Genomic DNA, 19436 nt, shown 5'->3' on the forward strand with positions numbered 1-19436 from the left:
CATAATATAAAAGTTCCATAACAAGTTAACTAGTAGTTTCTACGTGATTCCGAGAAAAACAGATACACCTCTTATAATATTCGGCCTCGTTTAAGCAAACTTACTGTATAGCAACATAATGATTACCGTACAACTTTACCGAAGTGAGTGAGGAAAAATACATAAAAAATAAAACGAGCGATGGCAACTTAACATACATAAATATCCACGATGAGGCACAAGCATGAGCCGCGTATTATAATATTATGGCAAGGCCATAATTTTCCTCGAGAGTGACATTGATGTTTCAGAATACACTTACGTCTCGATACTGCACTTTTGAACCTATTTATAAAAACCACGTGGAGTCGATTTCGGGTGTGATTTGACAACGTCGAGAATGATGAAACACGACTCGTTCTCCGCAACTATGATTGTATTTTATTGAAATCTTATTTACAAACTTAATTAAAGAACTTTGCGTAATTACCAATTTATATTGACATTTGCTGGTACTTTTACACAGTGTAATTATAATTAAAGACTCGATAATAAATTTTGTATTCGAGTGGCTCTAGTTGATTTGCAGTGTTTGAGTCAATATATGATCATAAACGATCCGGCAGTCCATTAACTGCCACTGCCTTTCTGCATAGAAAATTTTAAAAAATACGAGATCTTTATACCCGCCTTCTTCCTAAGATGCTAAATATTTATAAACTCAAGTACCATATAAGGTAAATAGTCTGATAATGATTTTAATTTTAGGCTAATTTGTTCGTTTTTAACATTTAGATATATTTTGTTAACATATCTTTAATATAGCTTATTTATTTTTCTCGATACACTTGCTGTGTTTTAACTAAAACCTTTCTTTCTTTCAAATCAAAATAGTTATCGTAATAATATGACTACAAATTCAAAATTAAAAAACAATTACTTCCACAATATTTAATAAATCAAATGAAAACAAAGATATATTAAATTTTATTTCAGTATTATGATCTCAAGTAAACTTTAATTAATAATGAAAACAACAAGAAAAGTAGAAGGTATTAAAAATTTTATGACACTATTTCCGCCTCACGACCTCGCCCGGCGGCGTGTCAACTTTTTCAGATGTTATCTCGTATTGCGTGTCCAATCTGTGAAACAAAACATTCTTGAGTACTAAATTAAATCGTTTGTTGCTTGTGCTAATAAATATATCAAAACTAATGACTCTTTATTTGTTGAACACTTTGAAAATCCGATGAATAACGAAAATATAATTTCGTTATTCGAAATAGCCGAGCGAAATTTATAAAACTTTACCTATAGTACACAAGCCGGATATCAAACTCCACACCACATTTCATCAAAATCAGTTCAGCAGTTTAAGCGTGAAGAATTAACAGACAGAGTTACTTTCGTATTTATATATGCATGGAACAGTAATAGATTACATTAAAAACAAATGCCACTGAGTGTCTTTTGTCGATTCATAACGCCAGTGGTAAATTTTTGATAATCTGTAAGCAAGTGCAAATCGAATAAAGTTTTTTAACATTGACTTAAAAATCAAAACAGTCGATACATTCGTGTATTTATACTAAGTTTTGTAATGTCCAACATTAACTTAAATGGTGTTCTTTTATTTAAAATTTTATTTTAGTTGCGTTCAAATTAATATATTTTTTAAATCAATTTTGTATTCGTGATTTAACATACTTATTATATTTACTATTGTAGCAGAAAAATTTGTATTGAGGATTTCAATATTTAATCATTTTTAAACGCAAAAGCTCGACTCGCGCTTACTGAATTTTTAATTAATAATCTCGCACCATTCCTTGCTAAAACTATTTTTTTTTACTGAGCTATATTCAATGTAAGCATTATTAAATTCAGAGAGATTTCGAAGTCAATGCCACCAGGTGATCGACCTTTCAAACCCGGGTCGTTAGTTCGATTCCCAACTTGACCTGTATAATTTCACTGTCTTTATACGACATTACGTGTAGATGGGACTTACTTAAATAACTTATGAATTTCTAATAGCAATCGTGACCAATGAATCACGGACCCGAATCGAAATAATATGTATAAATGTATTTATATTGTTAAGACGCCATTATGACGTGGGTTGCCTAATTTTTCTATGAGATTTAACATGTAGCGGATGTAAGGACTCACGAAAAATATCTGGCAATAACATCTGTTCGTTACAAACTATACTCAATGAGATATACTTATATAAAAACTATCTATCGGTATGCAAAATGAAAATATTCTTTATTTATGTAGTCTTATACTCGTAAAAGCACTTTCGGATCATCGTATCACCATTTTTAACATATGTGAGCAAATTATTTTTGATATGCTAACTACTAAATATTAATACAACTTGCATTAGCATTAGCAGCCTGTAAATTTCACACTGCTGGGCTAAAGGCCTCCTCTCCCTTGAGGAGAAGGTTTGGAGCATATTCCACCACGCTGCTCCAAAGCGGGTTGGTGGAATACACATGTGGCAGAATTTCGTTGAAATTAGACACATGCAGGTTTCCTCACGATGTTTTCCTTCACCGCCGAACACGAGATGAATTATAAACACAAATTAAGCACATGAAAATTCAGTGGTGCCTGTCTGGGTTTGAACCCGAAATCATCGGTCAAGATCCACGCGTTCTAAACACTGGGCCATCTCGGCTCTAATAAAACTTGATATTCATAAATGTAGCCATGTAAGTATAACTTTTTGCTATATTTAATAAAAATAAAATGAGCTCCTTGGAGAATGATATGCGGTTTCAATTATGATAAACCCTACCCTAGTACTAGATGGCAAATGACAGATACAAATTAATCCCCACTAATATTATAAATCTAAAAGTGTTTGTTAGTTTGCCTATTTTTTTCAAATAGCAACAGAACAATAAATTGACGGAAAGCTATTATTAAACTTTGTTATTATAACATTTAACCCAATCTAGCAACACAGTCTTAAGCCAGTTCCAGCCAACTGTAGAAACTATTCTAATAATAAATAATTATTTTCGTTTCAGTTTAAGGTTAAATTATAAGCTCATTGCAAAAAGGTATTTTAAATTGTCAAACTTTTTGCACAAAGATAGTTTTCGAAATGCCTGCCTGCAATGACATATTTAACTTTTATCCCCTAAAAGTATAATATGTCAATTTAAAGGCTACATAAAAACTAGTAACTGTCAAAACTAATTGTTTAAATATTTTAAATAGCGATTAGCCTATTTGACATACAACCAGCGCCATCTAGTTAAATTTCCTCGTACCACATTACTCTTAAGAGCATAGTACATTCTGTTTAAATACAAACTTCATACTGCTCATAGAAACAGTTGCAATGAAATTCAACAAATTGTCGGAATGTATTGAATACTCAATACGTTCCACATCGTATTATGCATACGCTGTGACTTGTGGATACAAGTCACCTTTGAAGGCGGTCAATTACCGCGGGAATAGGATCCTTTCATATCAGGGCATATATGAAGTCAAATCAAAGATATTCTCTATAAAAGTAGGCTTTCGAATCGTCATTATACACAACTATAATAAACGTAAAGATAACACCGGTTCTTAAGACGGCTGTTGTAAGTTTAGGCCAAATTCTGATGGTTTTACGTGTTACCATAAAAAAAAATTGTCTAACCAAACGTGTTAGCGTATTTTTTAGAATTATTTGATTTTTATTTAAAGAATATTTCAATGTATTAAAAATATATATACATATATAGGGCATTTAAAATGTATGACAATGATGTGTGATTATGAGTGTATGTTAAAGTTTATTTAAAAATTGTAAATTGTATTGGAAAGAAAATCAGTTTTTTATCATCTATTATATTTATGAAACACTCGTGTACAAAAATTAATTAAATTAATATGATGATTACTAATTAATTTATCGTTTTCGTTCATTAATTCAAATAAAAATTATAATGAGCTTTTGAACACTACGACTTCTCTATACATATGGTTAAACAGTTTTATAAGGTGAAATAGTTTCGTTAAAAGAATGGTATCCATCAGGTACATATTTATTTAATACCACCAAGTACTTAATTACTTAAGAAAACGAAACACAATCCTCCACTAATTTTAAATCTTATTAAAATGTCCAAAAAATAAAAATTGACTTTATTTTTCATGGAGTCATTGTGAAAAACCTTAATTGTTAAAGCAGGACTACCATACGCCTATCGCTAGTCAACAAATAACCATAATGTACGTTTAGCAATTCTGAACATTCCAAGGTTTTATCGGCGTGTCAACGTACAAGAAATCAATTCCATATTTTGTTGATTCCCACACGAAATTTGGATAACATTAGATGATTTTTTGTGGGCAGTGTCCCTCATTTTTCTTGTCTATTACAGTATATGTTTATATGAAAGGCAGACGAGTGATAAACAGCTTAAGTACTACGCGTTAGAGCAGCGTTGTGAAATGAGATTCAAACCTTATTTACAAAAGGAGGCCTTTGGTTACCAGTATAGTAACATAAATTAACAGACTGTAAATTTACTGGTCTAAGACCTTCTCTCCTAAGGTACCAATGCGGGTTGGTACACGTGGCAGAATTTCATCTAAATTAGACACATGCAGGTTTCCCGACGATGTTTTTATTCACCGCCAATAACGAGATGAATTATAAAACACAAATGAACACGTGAAAATTCAGTGGTGCTTGCCTAGGCTTGAATCATGTCGGCTACCAGTACGTGGAACCTCGATTGGATATTACTACCACGCTCAACTACGAGAAAGATATTTATGAATCTTGAATTTTCAACTCATACTTACACTTTAAATCAAAAATAGTATAAGAGGAAAGGCATATTGTTCCCACTAAAGTACCAAAACCAATAAACACTGAGCTCTTATTTTAAGTATTTTAAATGGAAATCAGTTATTGCACTAGATACATTGCAAGTATCGCTTTAAAATGCCATATTAAATATCGCTACAATGACGGGAGCTGACTATCTAAAAATACAATTCATTCTCAGAAATTTAACAACATAAGCGCCTGACATAAATTGAGCTCAACAGCTATTCTGTAAATATTCAACCTAGGTATTAACTAACATTACTAAAGAAGGTATATCTTTACATTTACGACAGTAAATTAAATTTCAGAACATATTACAAGCATATTAGTATTCACTGCGTACCAAAATTTCGTAATGTAAAGGAACTTCACAAACAAACTATCATAATACGCTAAATTTAAACTAACCGACTAAGTTATGTACGATCACATAACCTCAACTTACTTTAATAACATATCATTCCATTTTAACCCTTAAATTCAAGCGCATACGAGTTATAATCAGTGTGAGTTGTATTGGAGATTATAGAAATTAGGGCGGTGTGAATGGGGTCACTTGGACCCGCACTCGTACCTCTTTGATTAGAACTCATTTGTAGTCCTTGAAGCGAGTAGATTGGAAGGGTATCGGACAGGGTTATAATCTAATGATCTCTCTAATATCATGTGAATAGGGTGGTTTACAAATGGCATCATTTCAAGGCAATTTAAAACTATCTATAGTATATATATATGTATAATACTACCTAAAGCTGCGGCTTTACCCGAGCGAAATTTATAAAAAATAAACTTCTAACAACAGTTTTACCTCCCTAGGGGTGGAGATTCGTAAAATCCATTCTTAGCGGATGTCAACATCCTATAAGGAACCTACCTGCCAAATTTGAATTTAGTAGGTGTTATAGTTTCTTAGATTTCGTGATTAATCAGGGAATGGTATTTCGTTTTTAAATATATGTAAATAGAAGATTCAATCCTTATTTTTATCTCTCATTTAAGTGTCGGATGTACCCAAGAAGAGGTATTTCTTTAAATTTATATACGGGACACCACGCTCGAGGTATAACTTATTTATTAAAGACAAAAATCAAAGAAAATCAAAATCGGATTACAATAACCAATATCACAACTTCCTTATTTTAAAGTCGGAAAAAATCTTATATATAATACATACAAACATATACGAGTACATATATAATAACACGATTAAGGTATTTAACCCCTTCGACTCGAGAATATCTGGGTTACATAAGGCGCCGCCCTGACCACGTCCCGACATTATCAATAACAAAGTCACATTATTGCACTCAACACTCCGGTAAATGAGACTTACACAAACCATTCATCAAACGTACAAAAGCTTTTAGCGGTACAAAGGACCGCCATCGTGATCGACCGGGTTATGACGGGGATGCTGTAAACAAGGGTTGTATTTCTTGAAAACAATATAAATATATATTATATATTAACAGCCAATATGTATAAAACTTAACATTGAACTATTGAGATTCTTACCCGTTCTCGTTCCTCTCGGTAGAATCTACTTTCCGAAACCGGTGGTAGCTTTACATTAATTCAACACTAACATGACAATTAAAAAATTGTTTTTATAAGCCTATATAATTTGCGATGTCGTGATAACGCGACTTGTACATTTCGCTTGAAAACCAAAACCAAATTACTCGGTAGCTCATAATCTATCTCTATCAAAAAAATCACGTCGATTGGTCAATCCTTTGCTAAGTGATGAAAAAATCACGTCGATGTATTTCTCCTTCGCTAAGTGACTATTCAAGTGGACTCTTACAATTTTGTTGAATTAAATTAACGTTCGAAAAAAAAATCAGTAGTTATACTTTTCTACTTTCAAACAATCGATCAATGATACATTTCGTTCCCGTTTAGTACTGTGTTACTGGAGCAAGTGAAATTACAGTTCTAACTGAATTGAAACCAGTCACACCGTCCGCTGGTTGTAAGCTATGTGACGAAACGAATTAAATATAAATAAATAATGATTATGTCGACCTGACCGATTTCGGCCACGGCGGCTAATATCGAGGGACACCAACCAAGTACGTAGAACATGTTATAGTGCGCAAACACTGGTGCAATTTCTATACCCTCACTCTCATAATCCGATCAAATACCACACGACTGGAAAGAGTTCAGGCGCAGAAACAACGGCTTACGTGCGAGGCACGGGCGTGTACCAACTTACAGACTCCACGCTTTTATTTTATTTTTTTCGATAAAAAACCCGATAACTTTTTATCAGCCCGATCTGGAGTTTGACCCCAAGACCTCGGGTTCTGCAGCCCTATATCTAGCTAGACCAACGAGGCATTTATTGTAAATAAATAAAATTAATAACCTAAAATGTATTAGAAAGCGTTGGAGCAAAATGACATGCAACCACGGCTATCCTCTGAACGTCACTATATCTACGTGTTTAATTTAAACATATAAGTTATCTAATTTCGGACATTGATTTTTTGTATCGTTCTTTTCCGATAGATCGCGCCTTTTGCCGAAGTCGTATTATAACTTTTTAAACTTATTTTTTTAAGATATTTGCTTATTTTTTAAGGCAGACAAGACCACTTAAGACATTTGCTTATTTTTTACTATCTATGGCAAAAGAGCACAGATTATATGATGAAGAAGATTTATAATAAATAGGAAATGCTTAATAATAAAATCTTTGTCGTCTAGTAATTTGACAATTGAAAGACAAATATCAAATTACCGCTCATAGAAAGAGAGACATCAATCTCGACCCTACCGTTCAATCTCCGCCGTGTCTTCTCAATCGCACGTGACATTGGGGAAATAATCTGTGCACAAATAAAAACCCCCTCAAAAAAAGAAGAGAAACATCGATATAAGTACCGGTTAATTTATTATCTACATTTTATTATTAGTCGTTAATGTACTAAATTTAAAAGTACTGACGAATATTGACGTAATCAAATGTTAATTTAAACTCTCCAGCTTCTATGTGCAAAGTTTCATTACTGCTATAAAGTGCCATTTATAGTATGTATTCATAAAAAAGTGAATTGTATTGATTCCTCTTGTTACCAGCCTGCATGTCGTGGACAATCAGCGGTCGATGAACTTTGTACACCTGGGGTGTATAACCTATGCAGGGTTGTTACCAAAGATTCAAAATACCAATGGGTTTATTTTTCAAAATTGAATGAAATTCTATAAAGAGATTTTATTTGTTTTACTATCCCCAATTAATATTTAATTTAAACAATTTAACTATTATTTAAAAGAAAAAAAAAACTACCTAAGTAATTATAATACTAAGCTTTGAATCATAAAAAGGTTAAAATAAAAAAAAAAGTGTAATCTATGGTCACGGTATGATATTAAATTTCAGTCAACCCTGTATAAAATTTCACAAGTGTTCACATTAAATGCATAAGGATAATACGTTGTATTGATAAAATACAAGTTTTTTACTTCTCTCCAATTTATACGCTTTTCATTTGAATACACTAGAACAGGGGTCAATGGACGGCTAACTCCGTATTTAAAAGTTCAGGCGCTGACATCTTTTGTCAGAGTGCACGTGCGCTCTGTCTTAAATTCCCACGGAATATGGCTTTTTATAATTCCGTACCGCCATTATGGAATTGTATTAAAAGCAATAGAATTACAATGAATCTTTTATGCATATCAAGGGGTTCTATTGTTATAATTACTTACAACTTTCGTTATTAAAGTATTTCAGGTGACTGTGTTTGAACAAAACTCTTTAATGACTGTACAAGTTTGAACTTTTCTTTCTCTTTTCATTTCAACCCCATTTAGAATGAAGATATAAAAAGTAGATTTGGTTTTTTTACGACTAATAGCTACAGAACACGAATTTAGTTTTGGGGTTGAAAGAAAACATTGTCATGAAAGAATGCGGCGTAATATGGAAGAATTTTTAATACAAATATAAATAAGTATTAAATTCTACAGTATGTATTAGTCTGAAGGCCTCGTTACTCTTTTTGAGGCGTTCGAAACCTGGGTAGGGCCACTAAAATGTTATTGATTTTTGTTTGGAAAAAAAATTGGAAATGTAGCAGACCGGAGTTTAGAAGTTAGCAATGTTTACTCTCCCGTTCTTCGGAGTTAGGATCAAAGGTGGGCATTAACGCGTTAATCCGTTAATCGTTAATTAACGAAGTTAACAATCTAAGTTAATAATCTCTTGTTAACTTCCGTTAAATTGAACTTCCTTTAACGTTAGTCGTTTGTTGACATGCTGTCATTTTGTTTGTTTGAGGTATGTTCGGCGACTGTGGGCAACAGCGGACGCAGTAATAATGAAGAAAAAGAGGTTTATTTTTACAGCACTGTCCTGTCTGAAGAAAATAGGTCTAGAAGCCAGAAATCTCTGATAAACAAAGCTCAGAATTTGATAAGAACATGGCTGGACGCGAAGTCAAAAGAATCTTTTTTTTTTATAATAGCCTTATTTCTAACTATTTTATTATCGATGTAAATAAATGTGTGTTTTATTCCTCTTTCCACTTGTTTTTGTTTTATCTACCTTTCCTATTATCGAAGTTAACTTTTTATCTAACGAATTAACGATTAACGAAGTTAACTTTTGGATTAACTGTGCCCACCTATGGTAAGTATATAGAACTGGCGTTTGCGCACACACTTGTGCACAACAATGCTCGTTATCATACGCCAAATGCTGGTCACCTTAGAGTGGTGAAAGGATACCATCTATTTGTGTTTACTGTGTCATAGATTTAAAAATAAGCTATTTTTCTATAGAAGGGCCTAATGCGGCAAAATTTAATGAGGACGGCAAAAAATGTTGGATAGATTTATGTAGTAATCGCCTTCTGTTAACTTATGTTAAAAATTCAAATATATGTCCCAAGCATTTCGCAAATATAAGTATCCTAAATTTTAAATCAATGTATTCTTCAATTCTTTGTGCTTAACAACGAGTAGAGAGCAGCAACCTCCCCTAGGGCAACCAAGGCACCAAACCTTATTAAAACATAAGAAAATTATTAAGTTGGTTTCTTTTCTGAGTGTATTCTACGCGATATATTAAAAACCGATTTCGCACGTCGAAATTCAATTCAAAACCAAAGGAACTTCGTAATCGAGAGAATGGTATTTATAATAAATCATTAATAAATCTTAAATCCCACTAAAATAATGCTGTATGATATAAAATTTTAACTAAAACATAACAGATGTTTCCTTCAAATTGAAATATAACCAAGCATACCCTTCCAAACGCGAAAATATAAATCGTCTAATAAAGTTTTATTTATCTATTTAAATACTTTATTGACAACCACAAAGTAAATGGGACGAAAGGCGGACTTAATCCCTGAAGGCATTCTCTGCCGGTCAACCTTTAGGTCAAACGGAAAACCATGAAGGAGGCCATTAATAATGAATTAACAATATATAACAATATATGTACATAAGTACACAAAAATACAAAGTTCTGAAGTGACAAAGATAATTGGGAATGGCGCTGCAGTGATTTTATTTATTGTTCTAACACTAGGATAAGAAAATTGTTACTAACAAAACGGGCATATAGTCTGAAATAAATAATATATTATAATAAAAAAGGCAAAATACGACCGTATTGATAAAAGCTCATTATTTTTTTAAATCTGCTAAAAATAATTACAACTGATTACAATCAATTTGCATTACAGAATTGTTGAGTTTAATAAAAAAAAAAACAATATACCTCAAATTCCTAAGGCGACAATCGGAGATGATGCTAATCCTGGATCTGGAGCCATCCAACGGTGGAAGAGTCGCTTTCGATTTTCCAAGCATACTGACAAAATTATCGAAATAAAAATTTACTTTAAGTTGGACAAATACATTAAATGTTAGGTATTACTTTTTATTTATTTGAAATAGGTGAGCAGACTGATAAATGCTTAGGCCAGCCTATGGTAAGTCTTCACCGACCATAGACATTAGCTCCGAATTATATATTAACCGCCTCCAAGCTTTTGATTTAAAATCCTTTGTGCACAGGCACTAATTTTAATGTCTGTAAATATTTATAGTCGAATTTTAATTTTAATCTTTGCTAATATTATAAACGTGAAAGTAACTATATCTGTCTGTCTGTCTTTTTCGCTTTCACGGCTAAACCACTAAACTAAATTTGATGAATTGTTTTGCACAGACCTAAACCCCGAGAAAGGACATAGGATACTTTTTTATACCAAAAACCACGGACCGCCACCACGGTAATAAGAGCAAAACTAAGTTCAGTATAATTATCTTTTTTAATATTAATATTATTTTAAGCCAATAAATTATATTAAATAAAATATTTATAAATAACCATTGAAGGTTGTATAGCTTCAAGTCATTGAGTTACATTCAACCACAGAATACCTTTTGGTTTGACATTTTTATGAATAATAAAAAAAAAAAAAACATTTTTGAATTTGACATGGGAATTGTTAATCGGTGTTGAAAAACGGAAGACAGTGGATGATTGTTACAAAAACTGGAAAATATAAATATTGTTAATTATTTGATGTTTCCGTTTACTTGAAGCTTGGTCTACATTATACAATTGTCTACTATTTGTCTATGTGTTATGTTACCGGAAAACATAGATGATTTATGTTATTATTGATAAATATAATAATAATAGCAAGCTTAAATAATAACAGTACACAGCCATTTTATTATTTAAAATGGCCAACATAATTAATATTGAACCTACCGACAATACTTGAACAATCTCTATAAGGTATAGTTACTTTCTTCGTAATCATAATTATACTGCAATTTATGGTGAACCAAATAAAGAAAACATATCAAAAATATATAATGTATAAAACTAACTCTTTACGAAAAGGTATTTCCATTATTGGGTGTGCGTGTCGGTGCGTGTGTGCGTGTGTGAATGCTTACCTTACATTGTTGGTAAATATTTCTATTCGCTCAAGTCCAATGTAAGCAGTCAAGTAATAAGTAATCAAGTGGGAAGCCATTGTATAAGTTATTATTTATATTGGCGATGTATTGTTAATACTGGTGTTTGTTTATTTTCTTATATTGTCGTTAAACTCTTTCCGAAGTTCGTTGTAAATGAAAGATGTAAATGTACACGATGTATATAATGATAAGTATTGCCGACCTCATATATATATATGTATAGTGTGTACACCTGTTTTCATGAGTACGCCACTCCGAAGTCCCGGGTTCGATTCCCGGCCGAGTCGATGTAGAAAAAGTTCTTTAATTTTCTCCGTTGTCTTGGGTCTGGGTGTTCGTGGTACCGTCGTTACTTCTGATTTTCCATAACACAAGTGCTTTGGCTACTTACATTGGGTTCAGAGTAATGTATGTGATGTTGTCCAATATTTATTATTATAATGTTTGTTTATGTGCATGTCACCTTGCTCGACTGAACAACTTGCTCTTCTCTGTAAGTCTACGTCTTGGTCGAAGTCGATCAACAGTCGAATCACCAGCTCCTTGTAGTGATCCGTTCACTGGAGTTGTAGTTTTAAGATCACATAACATTGATTCCTGTAAATATTCACATATAATACACATTTATATTTTTTTGTCTGTTTGTACAGCATTCCTTTCAACATTAATGTGGTGCCACCTGCCATCAATTGGGGTGAAGATGTTATTAGTTAGACGATTTGCGAAAAAATTACGTTTTGAACGTCGACGAAACTGTCATCGGAATTTTGGAATTAAAATTAAATTGGAAATAAGTAGTTGTGTAATAATTTTGTATTATAAACAAAGATATTTTAATAATAAACTCTTAGTAGTGCACAATATAGCTGAGTTATAACCAAATCGCATGAAATCTAAAGTTTGTTTATCTTTATTCCCACTGGAACAGGCTATATGTACTTAACAACGCCCTATTCAGTGTTACAACATGTGTTTTGAAATTTAAATTAAGAATGTTTTTAAATTTAGAATCATTATCAACCTTAGCCGATACCTCGCCATTATTATAATCCGTGACCTTCTCCAAGACCTCACTCTCAGTGCCGATGTTACCAGCTGAACTCGTTGATTCTGTTTCCTGTTACAAAAATCCTTGAACTACAAGTCCAAATATATTAAATCGCATGACATGTGATAGTATTCCTCTATGATAGAAGATAACATCTTTATCTGATACCGAGCACAATTATCGCAGGTTAAATCAATAGACAAAGTACTGCGTGCCCCAAACCACTAATACCCCCTAGGTTATTATGGGCACGTATTATGTGAATTTTGTCAAAGCGTATTAGTTACAAATTACTGCTTATATGAGAAATGGGGAAAATTGTATTTGCTATCGAATGGTTAAACAAATTATTATAAAAAAGTAATGGTATTCAATATTTTCGAAAAAAAATAATAATTTTTAGACACCTCAACATTTTAAAAGGACATTAAGTTTTAAGTAATTAATAATTAACGCTTAACGTTCATTACGCTCGTAGCGATTACGTTAAAATAAAACTCACATAAGTAATCGTCTTTGAAGTATCGTCTGACATTTCAGTTTGATCATTTGGAAGATTGACTTTACCGGGAAACCTAAAAATAATAACTACTGTTTACATTTTTTTTTATTTATATTATATATGTCCTCCTCACTGATTTCGGTCACGACGGCAAATCAAAGCGGACCACCCAACTACGCAGAAAATATTAAAGTGCACAAGTGTGTGACACACACAGGCATACTCTTCGTAATTCGATGTTACGGCATATCCATCAAAATCGGAAAAAGTTCGGGCGCAGAACCAACGGCTTTACGTACTTTCCGAGGCAAACATCATACTTATTCCAAATTCTACCAAATATAATACATACATATATTGCAGATATTGTTGATTTAATTGAAAATATTAGGTTTTTCGATGTACTAGGGCGCGCTAGGTGTCTTAGACACCGCCGAGTCCCATATATCGTATGGGACCGACATATTTGGCTAGTTACGGCTCTGTGTCTGATTACCATTATGTTAACACAGAGCGTATTGAAGTACAATATTCCATCCCGTCGTAAAGTGACGACACTAAAAAACAATAACAGACTAAATTTCCCTCCAACTGGACCGAGGCCTTCTCCTTCTTCTTTGAGGAGTTTTTGAGCTAATTCCTCAAATAGCAGCGTGATGGAATTTAATAAGCTATTGTTTGTTGTTGACTTATGATCGCTAGTTCGCTTTTTATATGCCGCTTTAGTTTGCCTATCTATCTATATAAATAAACACAATTAAAGTGTCCTTCAGTCATTTCAAAATACCTGCTTTTTTTAAAGGTTAATATGACAATTTGCTAGTTACCATATTCTTATAATTGATTCTCTGCGTGTGCTCTTCAGCTAAAGTGTTGTCAAACTATTAAAAATCCTAAAGATTGAAATTAAATAACCAGTATTCCTTTGGTATATCTTCAATAACCGGCATATCTATGGACGAAGAGCTCGGCCATTTCCTCAAGATTTCATCTTGTATCTCTTCCTGGACATCTAACTCCTGTTTACACCATGTATCCTTGGGTGATGGATCGGGGAGATCGTCTGGCTGCCAGGACTCTTTTCGTTTTGGGATATGACAAGGTGGATAGGCGCTCGGATCTTCACCGGGGTCGTGAGGAAAGAAATACCTTTTGGAAATAATTGCATTTTAAAACAAAACTTTATTAAAATAGTTAAGCAGACTGGCAAATGGGTCCCTATTGGAAAGCGGTCAGTACGAAATATTTACTATTCTTTACAACAATAATGCACTATAAACTTTGGGAACTAATATTTGATGTCCCTCTTGCCTATAGTCAAACTGTAATACACTAATTCTAAGTATTGCTGTTTGGTGGTAGAATATGAGTGGAGTGATATCTGAGTGATACTTACCCAGGCGGACTTGCACAAAGCACAACCAAATAAATTAATTATTTCGTACCATAAGAAAGGCAGCGAATGACCCCAAATAACTTAGTAGCCCGCAATTCAAGGTAAAAATCAAATATTAAAAGACTATTGAAGGTGGAGGAAAATATCGTGAGAAAAACCCGCCTGTGTTGAATATACTTCTGCCTCATGTTATCCACCTTATATTTGCTGAACTTCTGCCTGACTTACTTACAGGCTAATTTTATCTTAAGTGTGAACGAACAGGTGGAGTTTATGGGAAAAATTGTACATTGTATATTTTTTTAAGTATTATGGGAATAATAGGGATGTTTTACCAGTTGATTAGTTTAAACCATGCCTCCGATGCACAGTATGCTGTAAATAACACGTTCTGTTTCGCCATATACTTCTTGTAACAGATCTTTAACGCATCTTCAATTATTTCCTCGCGTATTTCGTAGATCATCAGATCGTTTTCTTCTTTTTCAAGAATTTCCGCCCTTTTCAAAGTAGAGACATTACGTCATACATATAACATAATATATACTTATTACGTTAAAAACATAGGTACTACTCAGTTTTGTAAAAAAAATATTGTATTTATTTAGTTAAATTAGAAATTTACTTTATTCAAATAAGCTTTTACCAGATCTTATAAATCCTATTTTTAAATATAAATCTACCACCGGTTCGGAATGTATATTCTACCGAGAAGAACCGGCAAGTAAAGTAGTTACGACTTACGATCTTCCGACATTTTAAATATCTTATCTGAAAATCAACAAATACTCCACGCTTTTTTATCATATTTATAATATTGTGTTGAGTATATTTTTTTATAACAATCTTCTTGGATTTATAATTGGTAGAGTTAAAAATATCTGCGGATTTTTTTTATAGAAATGAATAACTTGATCCCGGGAGGATAAATGTATAAAAATTGATTAAAAATAGGCTAAAAAGATAAAATTAACTCTCAAACATAAACTATTCGGGAGTTCATCTTAAAGAAACTGTTAACTGACATCCGTAGTACTAAACTCTAAAGCGTAGTTATAGTTGACTAATTATTATTATGATTTAATTTACTTTTACATGACCAAAAATTCGATGAATTATTGTGTGCTGTGTTTATTAAAGTTTAAATTAGTGACATATAACATTAACTTCAAATTATAAAATGAATACCAAGTTCTTTCTACGTTACCATGTTCGTTCAGCGACATCTTTTGGTAATGCAACTAAAGTTCTTTGATCATCAGAAAGCTGCAATTTCTTTTCTCTTCGTGATAATTTAAATTTTCCTATATTTGACGAAGCCTTAATGGAGCTAGTAGTCATGCTTTGATAATTCACACAAAAACATACCTCATTATTAATTACATATACCTATTAAAAAAAATGTTGATTTGATAGTAAAACTGATTTATAATCGTTTGACATTCAATGACAAACTTCAATTGTATAACTGTAATGAAAAATAAATACTTTTTAATAACATATTGTTCAATATTATTATTGTCATTAAGGGTTTTATCAATGAGGACTTTTATCTAGCCTCCATGTTTTATCTATTCAAGGCTTAATCTCCTAGGTAATAACTTTGTCAACACCAAATAAATAATTATTCGGTAACGCTAAAATAACAGGGTAAAACAAAATATGTACCAATAATTTTATTATTTCCTACAAAATGGCCAGAAACAATTTTGTCTATGAGACAGCCATTTAAATGTTGACAGTTGTTTAAAAACTTAAAAAGTAAAGTGACAAAAACGGAACGAAAACTAAAAGATACCCCGAACTTATTTTTCTTGAAATATTTATAATTCAGTATGGACAAATATCAATTCATTTAAAAAGTGTATTGTTTGATTGAACACTAAATGATGAGTGTATATTTTATTTTCATAGTATTTGTTATTGTTTGATAACATGTATACTTTAAAAGGAATATTTCCGGAACCGAGTAAGTTGACATCGTTACATTTAAATATATTTGTTTATAAAGTTTAAATAATATAACTTAAATTTACTGAGTTTATTAACTATTATGATTCTCAGAAAAGGAACAAAAAAAGAATTTTATAAAAGAAAACATGAAACAGCTGAAGTTAATTCAGAATAAGTCACCTAAAGAGCCTAAGTTAACTTTGAAGTCTGCCCAACCATCACGTCTCACCACTCCGATAAATGCAAATGCACTCGCACAAGTCAAATCTTCACCATCGAGCAAAAGCGGTAAGGGTACGTTAAACGTCGGTAAAACGAGCTTATCGAATCGAAAAAAAATCAGTGATGTTCGGATAAAAAAGGGTGATATGGCCGAGTTTCTTCGAAGGAAAGAGATGAGGCTGACGAAGCAACCTGAAGAATCATCAGGCGATGAAGCACAATCGTCAGGATCATCGAGTCGATTACGAGATATTGGCTGCCAAACTATAGAGTCAAATTTATCACAGAGATTAACTGAGAGCACTAAGCTAACTATGTTATATCCAATGAAGGAAAGTGAGGACAATGAAGCTAAGATGAAAGCTAGCGGAGATTCAAGGAGTCACAGAAGTCCACCTCGAGTTACTCTTTCACCACGTCGAGCTGGTGACGATATGATGGAGGAAAAGCACCGGAGTCGACTGAATGCCATTCTAGATAGAAAGGATAATAAAGATCCATATTTACCTCCAGGTAAATCAATGTGTATGTAAAAATGTAAAACAGTGCTAGTTTAGATTATAAAAAAGATAAAATCTGATTCAAGTATGCATTCAATTTACATGACAATATAGTAAGCTTAATCTCATACTATACAGGACATTCATAATACATATCCAAAGTCCATACAATAACAATTAGGACGAACATGACCTACTTGATTTTCTATTGACATGCAATACAGTTTTTAATAAGGAAATTTTTTTGCAAAAAAAAATTCAAGCAGTCACAAACTGTTATGTTAGTAATGAGTGATATTGAGAAATCAGAAATCAGAAATACTTACAATAGTTGATTTCAGAATAGAACTTGAAAAAGTGTTCTTGAATAATGTTTGTTTCAATTATTATTATAATATTTAATTAGGGGTTGTGAACTGTTGACAGCTCTCACTACTGAGCTCTGCATATATTATTAAATAAAATTTGAAAATTTATTATTTAACATAAAAGTTCAATACCTATCCAATTTTCCAATCTACCAATGCAATCAGAGTGATGAGAAGTTTCAAGCCTTCTCTTTATGTGGTCTCGACTCTTGGACAGGGAATTGTACGATACCTTCTATTTAAGACGATGATGAAGAACATTGATTGATTGATGTTATCAAATTATTCAGAAGATTGAGATCTTGTTTTATTTATTTTAGGTTATCAAAAGGGTGTGCTGCCAAAGTATCTCCGTGATAGAAAGGATAGCACTAAGGAAGTGGAAGATACAAAAGGTGATGATGATAACACTATATGTCCTCCTCCTGGCCATGTGACTCTCCCCGACAATGAAAGGAAAGAAACATTACGGATGCTTCGAAATAGTATGTTTTTGTTTTAGCATTTCTCTGTGTTACTATATAATGAAAATGATAATGTCAAATTAATTAAACACTTGGTGGTTGGGCTATATGATCTCCAAAGTCTATACCAAGTGTTTGTGGATAGTTAACACCTATCCATCAGATATTCTACTTACAAATAGCAATACTTAGCATTGTGGTGTTTTGGTTTGATGTATGACTACAGAAGCAATCTAAAAAATAACATCTTAGTTTTCAAACTTAGTGGGGCATAGGTAATGTAAAGTTATTTATTTTCAGGTGGCCAATTAACTGTCTGCCATCTGATGTGAATATTGTAAATTTATTAAGTCATGTCTTTTTTTTTTTAAGGTTTTGCAGAGTTAGTAAGTGAATTAAACAAAATGCCAGTGAAAACTGACACATTAAGAATGCGAAATAGAAAAATGGAGCTAGAGAAGCAACTAGCGAAACTAGAGGAAGGCATCAAAGTATTTTCCCGACCAAAAGTGTTTGTTAAGATAGGAGAGTGAATTGATAAACCAAATATTTGACGTATTTAAATTTAAATAATTTAAAATTACTTGTAAGACATTAAATATATTCTATCTTTAATACTTAGCTTTGTAATTGGGCAGAAGATAGTGAATTTTATGTATATCGACATGCCTTTTTTATCCGTCCATATAAATTTGAAAGTTACCCAAAACAAAATGTGAAATTATTGTGATAACTTAACTTTAATTTAGATTAATTGTATGATTCTTGTAATTATATATTTGTATGGTTTACAGTGATTCTATCTTTTGGAAATTTAAATATATGCATATATTACATATAACCATTTCATTTTCTAAACAAATTATTAGTTATGACACTAGAATTAATCCCTTAAAACTGTAGCTTGTTTTCAGTTAAAAATCTTTAAACTTATAGACATCTACCTGGTGTTATCTCATGCCACATACTTCAATTGTTTGTGATTTATTTTGATATCTATTACCATAGAGTTGCACTAAACAAGTAATTATTATTTAAATAACTTATTATCTCATCTTGTCATATATAACATATAACATTTACAATTGTAAGCCATTTAATTGACTTGATGTCATACAATAATTAAAATGCACTTGGAATGTAATATTTTTTTTAATAATGTTTTGTGCTACGTTTGAGCTATTCA

General features: G+C 32.2%; 2 protein-coding genes across 4 annotated transcripts; one reads left to right on the forward strand and one right to left on the reverse strand.

The window, feature by feature from the left end:
• Positions 1 to 1011: 1011 nt before the first annotated feature.
• Positions 1012 to 16159, reverse strand: LOC125069956. 3 transcript variants are annotated; one of them, XM_047679586.1, is made up of 8 exons: positions 15951 to 16159; positions 15079 to 15243; positions 14263 to 14496; positions 13348 to 13420; positions 12831 to 12914; positions 12261 to 12394; positions 10578 to 10670; positions 1012 to 1124 (listed from the first exon to the last, which is right to left on the reverse strand). In XM_047679586.1, the coding sequence occupies exons 1-8, from the start codon at positions 16082 to 16084 to the stop codon at positions 1052 to 1054; spliced, it is 990 nt and encodes a 329-aa protein (XP_047535542.1). In that variant the 5' UTR covers positions 16085 to 16159; the 3' UTR covers positions 1012 to 1051. The 3 variants fall into 3 exon arrangements, with proteins under 3 accessions (XP_047535542.1, XP_047535541.1, XP_047535543.1); XM_047679585.1 differs by having other exon boundaries at positions 12819 to 12914; XM_047679587.1 differs by lacking the exon at positions 10578 to 10670 and having other exon boundaries at positions 12819 to 12914.
• A 344-nt stretch (positions 16160 to 16503) lies between these two features.
• Positions 16504 to 18970, forward strand: LOC125069814 (enkurin domain-containing protein 1-like). The gene is made up of 4 exons (XM_047679394.1): positions 16504 to 16712; positions 16808 to 17431; positions 18107 to 18271; positions 18623 to 18970. The coding sequence occupies exons 1-4, from the start codon at positions 16679 to 16681 to the stop codon at positions 18781 to 18783; spliced, it is 984 nt and encodes a 327-aa protein (XP_047535350.1). The 5' UTR covers positions 16504 to 16678; the 3' UTR covers positions 18784 to 18970.
• Positions 18971 to 19436: the final 466 nt, after the last annotated feature.

The sequence above is a fragment of the Vanessa atalanta genome, chromosome 16 (genome assembly GCF_905147765.1).
Source record: "Vanessa atalanta chromosome 16, ilVanAtal1.2, whole genome shotgun sequence".
In the NCBI taxonomy this organism is placed as follows: domain Eukaryota; kingdom Metazoa; phylum Arthropoda; class Insecta; order Lepidoptera; family Nymphalidae; genus Vanessa; species Vanessa atalanta.

Bases quoted from the DNA above. Each gene is read 5' to 3' on its own strand.
- LOC125069956 (XM_047679585.1), bottom strand. From the start codon at position 16,084: ATGACTACTAGCTCCATTAAGGCTTCGTCAAATATAGGAAAATTTAAA. The intron at 13,421-14,262 runs GTTATTTAATTT...TATTATTTTTAG, and splicing joins GATATACCAAAGGAATACTG to GTTTCCCGGTAAAGTCAATC. The intron at 1,125-10,577 runs GTATATTGTTTT...TTTGTTTCACAG, and splicing joins TGTCGCCTTAGGAATTTGAG to ATTGGACACGCAATACGAGA.
- LOC125069814 (XM_047679394.1), top strand. From the start codon at position 16,679: ATGTATACTTTAAAAGGAATATTTCCGGAACCGA. The intron at 16,713-16,807 runs GTAAGTTGACAT...TATGATTCTCAG, and splicing joins AGGAATATTTCCGGAACCGA to AAAAGGAACAAAAAAAGAAT. The intron at 18,272-18,622 runs GTATGTTTTTGT...TTTTTTTTTAAG, and splicing joins ATTACGGATGCTTCGAAATA to GTTTTGCAGAGTTAGTAAGT.